Here is a 9,152-nt window from a genome sequence, read left to right on the forward strand (position 1 = left end):
TGCTAAAGTAGCATGCTATTGGCTAAGATTTTTTATACCTAGGGTTATGCATAGATGGGCAACGCAGTTACTGAAAATGACCCGCGACTGTTTCCACTTTTCTTAAACTGCAGTGGAATTGGTTATCGCAAATATTCGAACACTGCGTTAAGGGTTACGTTTGAACTTTTGTTAAAACATTGAGAATTCTTCGTTATCGACCGAATCTGACCGAGTCAGAAACCCGTGGCAGTTTTGGAACATTAATGAGGGCATGCAAGTCACTTTTTATGTCCACAAGCTCGTCAGTCTGTGATAGGCGACCTACCTAATTAATTTCCATGCTTCGTCTATGAGACACGGTGTATCACCTTCCTGTGGTATTGATCCAGCATCTTTTTATTTACATTTTCATCACGAGCATCTCATTTTGAATCCTTAATTCTGTAGCTGTAATTTTCATGAAATTTATAAAAACAATTAGGATAATAGAGGAGTGACGTCATTTAAGAAGTAGGTATCAGTGTTTTATGAATTGTATAAGATTGTCGGATGAATGTTACATTTATTTCCTTGGAATTTCTGGCAGCTGGTGGATAACTACATTATGTGTTAATTGAATTTTGAGGTTTTTGGTAAGATCGTTGGATCTTTATATTTCAGGCAAAATGAAATTATGGCTGGTAGCGATTCATATATTCCTGGTGGCAACTAATCTCTGGGTTACGGCTAATTTCCATAACGAGGTGCCTGAGGATAATGAGTTCGCAGAGTTTGAGGATTTCGAGGAAGAGAAGCCCAGTGCGCCAGCGATTGATCGCATGACCGAAGAGTTTCGAGAAGCGGAGAGAAGCGAAGCCTTTGATGAAGACGATGTTATGGTTGAGGATGGAGATGGAGAATTCGATCATTTTCAAGATGAAGAAGAATTCGAGGGACTGGATGCAACTGGTGGAAATGCTGGACCAAAAACAGATGAGCCTTCTACGCTAACTATCACAAAGGTCCCTCTTCATCTACGAGCAAGATGGGATGGTTTCTATTTGGAGATTCTAATGGTTGCCGGATTATTGGTCTACTTCATTAATTACATAGCTGGTCGAACTAAGAACTGCCGTATTGCAGAAGTTTGGCTGGCCGACCATAGGCAGCTTCTGATAGACAACTTTTCCCTTGTCGGAGATACTGGAAGATCCAGCGATGAAAACCCTGAAAATGGTCTGATAAAAGAAAGCGAGTCTCAGTACAGCCTTTACTGCTCCGGTAGAGTTGGTTGTAATTCCTTGCTGGTTGAATTAAAATTAATCAAAAGGCAGGATTTGGTAGCACTGTTGGCGCAACTTGTTCGACCACAAAATGACCAGGCTCATTTAAGAGTTGAATTCGCCAGAGACGAGACTGACACTTTCGTTCTAGCTGTTGCAGCAAAAAGGACTGCTGTGCATATGGTCCGAGACATGGCTGACATTAGCGTCTATTGTCCAGAAAAGAGGCCAGGTGAGAAACTGGGCCTTCCAGCAGGTTTCAATGTAATGTCTGAAATTGCAGAAGTCACTTCGGCTATTCTCGATACCAGAGTTCTCCAAGCCTTTGCTAAATACGCCCCCTACATAGACTACATCCACATCAGTGATCAGTACAGTGGAGCGAAACAACAGGAGTAAGTGTCGTATACAAAGTAAATGAAAGGTTGAGAAGACAAAAATAATGAACAATTATTACTTTATTTTTACAGAGATTCAGGCCAATTGACAATGCCTGAGGTGAAAAGAGTATTATTAGTCGGTCTGAATATAAGTATTAAAGGGCGATTACCAAACCCTGAGAGTCAAGAAAAGATGCGACCTTTACTTCAATTAACTTTCTACCTTGTGGACAAGTTAGGTCGATTTAAATTGTCCAAAGAGGTATGTCCTTACAACTATTTATTTAATACTCCATTAGTTACATGTTTCTCTTTTGATTGTTCTATACAGTATACATTACATTATTTGAATTTGTTAATGTCAACTCAGGGCAAAAGTAAAGCTGAGAAGAATCGCTTGCGAGTCGAAGAAGCTTTTCTGAAGACAACACACGCAGCTCGAGCTGAAGCAGCTGCTCAACGCAGAGAGGAACGCAGGAGAGTAGAGAAAGAAAAAATTCTTCAAGAAGAAGATCCAGATAAGCAAAGGAAATGGGAAGAAAAGGAGCAACGAAGACTTGCCAAAAAACGTGCTCCCAGAATGAAGCAACTCAAAGTCAAAGCGTTGTGACCTCATGAAACTTTACGAACCTTACAAGACTCTGCTTGAACAAACCTCAGACATTCACGCAGCGTCGTTTCAGTTTTTTCAAGGCTCCGTCTTCTAAACGGGAAGACTAATTTCATCAAGAAGAATAATATGAATTTCCTTTCATGGTGGTTGGATGGGATGTAAAGAAGGGAGAGAGTTGCAAATTTCCGTTAAAGTACTCTACCGTACTTCTGATTCTTACTGCCACTTTATACTTCACATGGTCTGCCTTTTCGTTAAATTTTTAAGAGTTATTTATTTTCGTTAATGTCAACAGAAAAGGGAATGGCAAATTGATTTAAAGATGTTGGTCTCGAATTATTTAAACTGAAGAAAAGTGCATGTGCACCTGACAAGGGTTAATTATAATTTATAGAAAGAGTATTTATTGTAATTGAGTGTTTAGAATTTCTACAGAGTTTAAACCTTACGACCAGATACTGACTCATATTTGTTGCAAATAGAAAACACAGGTGCCTACTAGTTCTTTGATTTCTTTTCGATACTAGAAAATCCCCTCAAGGATTCTCAAAACATTCATTGTAAATCTCTCATTGTTTATCACGGTCACAATTTAGTGTAAACTCTCTCGTGTACCAGAATTGTTAGAATGTGATTGGACATTACAGTGGTAGATCAAACGAGGAAGGTACTGTTATAGGTACCAAGTCATGCGCATAACTGATACATCATTGACTGTATATAACAATAAACACACGGATTTTCAATAAGTCGAAATAACAGTGGAATAAAGTAAAGTTGACTAATGGTCAAGGCGGTTCTTTGAAATATTAAGCACCTATTAAAAATCACTATCAACGGTTCTGCGACTTAATGAACGGCAAAACATTTCGAACTACCACATCATTTATGTTACATAATTTTATATTTAGTATTCAGATGTTAATATTTACTTTCGGAATGTTCTCTAGATTGGACTTGTATGTAAGTCCTTGGATAGGATGGATCTTGACTATCTTTTAATATTTGTGAGTTACGTTTAATGACTGTTTTAGGAAATTCAAAGTTGTGATTTGAAATGAAGTCGGCGATGACAATGTTAAGTCCTTCACTGCCGGGAGAATTCTTTTGAATCCATGGAAGAATTGCGTGACGACATGTTTCAGACAAATCCCGATAAAGATTCCCACAAACATGCTTCATGACGAAGAAAGTATCCGGGGTCAAAAGGCACTGGGAGACGAAAGCAGTCTGCGGGGATCTACACCCTAACTTGGTGTCTAAAAAATTCAGCAGATAATCTGCATGGACGGTATCAGGCCACGGTGTTGGCCAAAATCCCGAAGGCCACAAATCTGTATAATCTTTAGCAACTACATGTCTGTAAATGACGAAAACCTGATACTTTTCTAGGGCCAACCATTGGAGCGAGATGTGACTGAAGTTGCCGAAGACAGGGCAGAGTTTTCCCCAAAATAACGTATGTATCTTCTCTATCAGGAACCTATGATGAGCGTCAGAGAAAATATAGAAGTGCTGAAAGTCTAGGATAACCACTTCATTGGGATGAGTTGCCAACCAGTCTGCTACTTCCTGCAAAGGGTCGCTGATCTCCGATCCATAGAGCCCGTGAAGGAAATAGATTCCGTCACTTCCAAGTTTCGTGGCTACACGTAAATCCAAGTATCTACACACAAAAATAAATTATATACCGGATAACTGGATGTATCATTTCGATCCAAGGCGCACTGAAAAATATTTATCTAATACAAGCAAGCATGTAAGCACTACTGACAGAATCAACCAGGGAAAATGTTAATACATTTTTTGTTTTATTCACAAAACGTCTTGCCAAGACATTTTGAATCTTTCACCGTGGCATATTGAAGTACCTGATGCCTCCGTTTAATTGCTGTGTTACGTTGTCGTATTGAGTGATAGACCAATTGAAAATAATTGGCTTTGATATTAAGGAGCAGTAGCGGCCGAGAAATTGGATGGCCATCGATTCGTCTGGCCCTACTTCGTTGTATTTAGCGATTGTGTATGTCATCGTGTCGTGAGAACCTATTACGATTGTAAGAAACATCACAATTAAATTTAAAATCATTCAAGGTTTTCACAGTACTATCACTATTAGATTAAGGTTTCAAACTTACCGGGTATGGCGAGGCAGTTTATGGGGACAGTTTGCAGCCTTGCCGGAAGTCGAGTCATCCAAAATTCAAGATTCTCCGACAGATCGTTTTCTTCTGTTTCAGCCGAACCCTTAAGATCCTCCATTATTTAAAAGAAATGCCACTATTTTCGAAACAACTCCATATATAATTGATAGAAAATGCAAAATGTAATGAATCGCTGAGTCGGTGATTAAATTCTCGACATCAAAGATGGCGTCGAATGGTCGCAAGTCGGAGTCGTCGAATCAGTACGGACTGCCCGGAATTTCTTGTCTTTGTATCGCCATGTCTCATTGTTTCGATCCTACAATGATTTCTCACGACACTTCCCCACCTTTTCTGCTTCGATGAATCCAGTTAAGTGGCAACATAACTTGTAATTATTAATTTCTTCTCGTTTCTCAGGTAGGGAGAACGCACTCTGTCGAGAATAGTTGAACTTTCGATTGAAGCAGCGCGCGGTATATATGACTGCAGAGTGTATTTTGAAACCCGAAACTAAAGATTATGAACCATGTTTGCCAAGAAGAGAAGAGAAGCTTGCGGTTTAACATACAACGAGAAATGGCATTACTCGTGCCAGGTGCAAAAGCGATTTATTTTGATTTTGGCTGGTGAGGTAATTTCTCGTTGAGTAAGACAATCCTAATCGGGAAGCAAACTGATATTCCGATTTTCAAGGAATTTTGTATCGCTCTGTTATCGACATGCATAAACTGTACACAGCTGAGGAATGAAACAAAACATTTAATATACCGATACAACGCGACAAAGCGTTGTTTCCAACTTCAATGAGATTAAAGATATTAAGATAAAAGAACGAGCGATGACTTTGACGATAAAGCTATCGAAAGAATGTATCGACCTGGAAAAAGGCATACAATGGAATTGTGGATAAAGAGTCAACGGGTCTACACTAAGGAGCAATTTTAAATAATTCTACTTATCAGCTGGCAAAGCAGTTCGATTGTATCTACTGCTGATAAGCAAGTACTCGTGCAGATGATTTACGATTAAAGAGTACTCCACGTGAAGTGCTAAATAACATCCGATTGTATCAATTTGAATTTCAGAACAATGGCTTCCATCTTGGGAAGGATTCTATTCCCCCATAGAATGTTCGGAAATGAAGGGGTGAGAAGTGATTCTGATTAAGGAATGGCCACAGAATTGACAGCATGCTCTAAACGATCTCAATAACACATTCGTGGAGCTAAAGTGTCAGGAATGTTGCTTGTTACACCGGGCTTGAATTTCAATTAACCCTCACTCATCGTGTCCGCAAAATGGACGCAATTACTTTGCATTACACCCGTTTAATGAAGCGACCGTAACGTTAATTTCGATGAACCTTCCAACGCAATAGAACAACGGTTTCTGGATTGTGTGCGACAAGGATGCAGATATATTCTGGTCTGCCTCTCTCTAGAAAAAAATTGTCGTACAATGCCGCTCAAATTCAGGCCAGACCGGTATTCCGCTTTCTTATGCACAGGTAACGACTTTCTTGCCAGATACTGTGTAATTCTTATTTATTTATAATATTAGTTACGAAAATACCGGTGCCGGTTTTGCCGGTGTGGACGACAAGTTTTGCATTACACCGACTTTATGGAACTATTGTAACGTGGATTTCCGACCTTCCAACGCGACAGGACATTCAACGAGTAATTATGAAAATATGTCAGTTTTATTAATATATCGGTGTACGAAAAAAAATATTAAGTACGTAATTCACAAGTATTAAGTTAATTGATCCTGGAGAACTTCACATAGAGGTCTTTCTTCGAAGAAATTATGAAGCTCCTGGTGTTCAATTCGTATGGAATCGGAGTCTTCTCCGAAACTTCCACTCGGTAGTTTAATATGATTTGTATCAGGCCTACTTTGGTCTGATACATGGCAAACCGAGAACCTGAAACAAACAATAAATCCTACCTTAGATTATATCATTAAATTCCCAAAGTACGAATTATTATGACGGGACTGCTTTTGTGACCGTGGGGATTTATTCTGAAGTTAATATAAATATTTCCAGGTGAGATAAACAATTACCGATGCAGTTCCTTGGTCCATCCCCGAAAGGCAAGTACGCCATCGGATGTCTCTCAGCTTCCGCTTCTGGGGTGAATCGCTCTGGATTAAATTCTTCCGGCTTAGGAAATATTTCCGGATCCATTTGGAATGCATAATTAGGGATCCAAACTACTTGCTCTTTCGGTATCGTCACGTTTGTACCCGCAAATGTGTATTCGTTAAGAGCCTGCCTAAATAAAAAGGGTATCGGCGGGTACTTCCTCAAAGCTTCTGAAGAAGAAATTCAATATTTCGGCATTTCGAGAAATCTGAATTTCATCCAACCGATCTCGTCAAGATTCCGTCTATACCTTTGAAAACCATGTCGAGGTAGTGCATTTCCTTAACCCCGTCGTACGTTATCGCACCGTTGTCTTTTTGGATCTGCTCCTTTATGCCTGCACGCAATTTGTCCTGGACATTTTGGTTCAGTGCTAATTCATAAAGGACGTGAGTCATGGTCATGGAAGAGGTTTCAAAACCAGCAACGAAGAAAACGAAAGCCTGGGAAGCCAGCAACTCGTCCGTCAGGTCTGGGAATAAAAAATTCCCCTAGTTAAACTTCCTCTTATGCCGGTCCCTTTTTCAAAAATACATTTGCTAATTATAATTTTCATCATCCACTCACTTATGTCCTCGATTTTCTCCGGGTTGTCCCGAAGCTCCATCAGCATATGTAGGAAGTCTTTTCTGATGACATTGTTCTTTTTCCTGTACTCCATCGTCCCAATAATGGAGTTGAGGAAGAAGTCCATTACCTCCGTGCCAAATATGTAATGTCCGAAATTTCCGTAAATCCAAGGGAATGCGTCTCTGAACCAATTTCTTAGAAGATTCGACAATTTCGTGTCGAAGACCTTCCTCCCCATTCTTCTAAACTCGCTTTCGTCGTCCGATAAGGAAGACAAGTTGAGGCCGAAGACGCAGGTTCCGATGACGTCAGTGGTGAACCTAGACGTTATGTCTCTGCAATCTAGGACCGGATCTTTCGCGGTAACCTGGTCCAGATATTTTTGGAAACCGTTTCCACACTCCAGGATCAAATAGAACATCTCCTTCAGTTTTCCAGAAGTGAAAACCGGCGATAACTTCACCCGCAATGGCCGCCATCTTTTGGCCTCCAGAAGGAAGAGATGCTGCCCCAGCGGTTCGGGCTTCTCAAAGATCTTTACGCCTCTGTCGATGAAGTTCGAGAAGTCCTTTATCAGGACATCCTTCACGAGGTCGAGGTCATTTACGATAAGTGCCGGGTTCCTTTGAAGGAACACCCCGATAAATGGTTCCTTTTTGAACTCTTTGTAGAGTTGGTGGATGTAAGTTCCGATGGAGATTTTCGTCAGCAAGACATCCTTCCCGTTGCCAAAGAAGAGGATCGGCTCTGGGCCCTTGACTCCACGTTTTTTCCAAAAATCATACTTGGACATTAAGTAGTAGTAAAGGAGCACCAAAATGGCCGCCACCCCGCAGAGGATCTCCAGAGCGCCCATCTTGAACGTCGTCGCGTAATTGGAGTCGTCTCTGAAAAAGTAAAATTGTGGTTAAAACTCGTATATGGTTGACGTAAACAATATCTTCAAGCGAATGGTATTATTAGGTAAAGTCAAAATTGACCACTATCACGGAATGGTAACCACTAGCAAAACATGTGACATTCTAAGCGTCACTGTTATCATGATGATTATAACAAACCATGTTAATATCAAGGCTGCCACGGCTATAGAGACAACAAAAATAGAGGAGACATTGCTATAGTATGGGTATACGTAAAATTGTCCAGCATTGCCGAAAATATCCTACGAACACGTATGATTAATTTTAAGCCATAATTTAAGTGGTAAAAAACACGCGAAGAAACTTGTCACCATGGATTTGAATCACTGTTTAATTTAGTGCTTTGAGTGAAAGGAACGTCACGGTTGAATTGACGTCATTAGATTCATTGTAAATGGCGATCAGCAGTTTCTACGCAATTCATGAGAAAATCAGAGTCACCAATTACCAGCACGATTTGCACCCACTTTTTAAAATCGTATATTAAATGTAATGACGTTACGCTGAAGTTATCGCCTATTATTATTACGCGTGATTAATTGCGTGGTAGTTAAATAATGTAAAGTGCTTTGTTACAGATCTCGGATGTGACAATGTTCCCAACGGCGCAGTAGGAAGACTACCAGAGTAATTTTTCACAGACTGCACTTCAACACACTCCACGAAGCATGTCGCTATATGTATCCAACAGAATTTGCGCAATAGCAATTTTCAGCAATCAACGTGATATTACTGGCTAACTCAACTCCACCCTGTCGATTCAACAATTATCGACGTAACGTTGTAGTTACACAACGAAACCGCACTTTTAATCAGTACAAGACTAGTAAGTTATATATGACACACATGAACTTTGCCAGACATAAATGCCTTCCCTACGAATATGCCAGTATATAAAGGAAAATCCTCCGCGTCCGTCAGTCATTTATCAAGAAGATATCCACACTGACGCTTATCAATACCGATAAACATTGCCAATTCATTTTAACTGGAAGTGAGGATGATCTCTAGTGATGATTTAGTCATAAAGGAGAATTACATCAAGTATAGAAAAATATTAAAGTTACAAGAACCGTAATTCCGCATAGCGCCCATAATGCAGTTATTAATATCTAATATCAGTTCACCG

The 9,152-nt window shown here is 40.0% G+C and overlaps 3 protein-coding genes across 8 annotated transcripts; 1 reads left to right on the forward strand and 2 right to left on the reverse strand.

Moving 5' to 3' along the window:
• Positions 1-212: 212 nt before the first annotated feature.
• Positions 213-3,022, forward strand: LOC105696212 (coiled-coil domain-containing protein 47). 2 transcript variants are annotated; one of them, XM_012418465.1, is made up of 4 exons: positions 213-492; positions 643-1,639; positions 1,715-1,886; positions 1,995-3,022. In XM_012418465.1, exons 2-4 carry the CDS (start codon positions 648-650, stop codon positions 2,232-2,234), a joined length of 1,404 nt encoding a protein of 467 aa, XP_012273888.1. In that variant the 5' UTR covers positions 213-492; positions 643-647; the 3' UTR covers positions 2,235-3,022. The 2 variants fall into 2 exon arrangements, with proteins under 2 accessions (XP_012273888.1, XP_012273887.1); XM_012418464.1 differs by having other exon boundaries at positions 213-359.
• Positions 2,619-4,526, reverse strand: LOC105696214 (PI-PLC X domain-containing protein 2). 2 transcript variants are annotated; one of them, XM_012418478.1, is made up of 3 exons: positions 4,376-4,526; positions 4,109-4,283; positions 2,619-3,903 (listed from the first exon to the last, which is right to left on the reverse strand). In XM_012418478.1, the coding sequence occupies exons 1-3, from the start codon at positions 4,497-4,499 to the stop codon at positions 3,159-3,161; spliced, it is 1,044 nt and encodes a 347-aa protein (XP_012273901.1). In that variant the 5' UTR covers positions 4,500-4,526; the 3' UTR covers positions 2,619-3,158. The 2 variants fall into 2 exon arrangements, with proteins under 2 accessions (XP_012273901.1, XP_012273900.1); XM_012418477.1 differs by having other exon boundaries at positions 4,091-4,283.
• Positions 4,527-5,911: 1,385 nt separating this feature from the next.
• LOC105696211 (probable cytochrome P450 6a13) lies at positions 5,912-8,860 on the reverse strand. 4 transcript variants are annotated; one of them, XM_012418462.2, is made up of 5 exons: positions 8,647-8,860; positions 7,101-7,990; positions 6,784-7,005; positions 6,452-6,703; positions 5,912-6,311 (listed from the first exon to the last, which is right to left on the reverse strand). In XM_012418462.2, exons 2-5 carry the CDS (start codon positions 7,957-7,959, stop codon positions 6,145-6,147), a joined length of 1,500 nt encoding a protein of 499 aa, XP_012273885.1. In that variant the 5' UTR covers positions 7,960-7,990; positions 8,647-8,860; the 3' UTR covers positions 5,912-6,144. The 4 variants fall into 4 exon arrangements, with proteins under 4 accessions (XP_012273885.1, XP_012273882.1, XP_012273883.1 ...); XM_012418459.2 differs by having other exon boundaries at positions 8,600-8,860; XM_012418460.2 differs by having other exon boundaries at positions 8,472-8,860.
• Positions 8,861-9,152: the final 292 nt, after the last annotated feature.

Source organism: Orussus abietinus, unplaced genomic scaffold (assembly GCF_000612105.2).
Source record: "Orussus abietinus isolate OABI.00-Male unplaced genomic scaffold, Oabi_2.0 scaffold37, whole genome shotgun sequence".
Lineage (NCBI taxonomy): Eukaryota > Metazoa > Arthropoda > Insecta > Hymenoptera > Orussidae > Orussus > Orussus abietinus.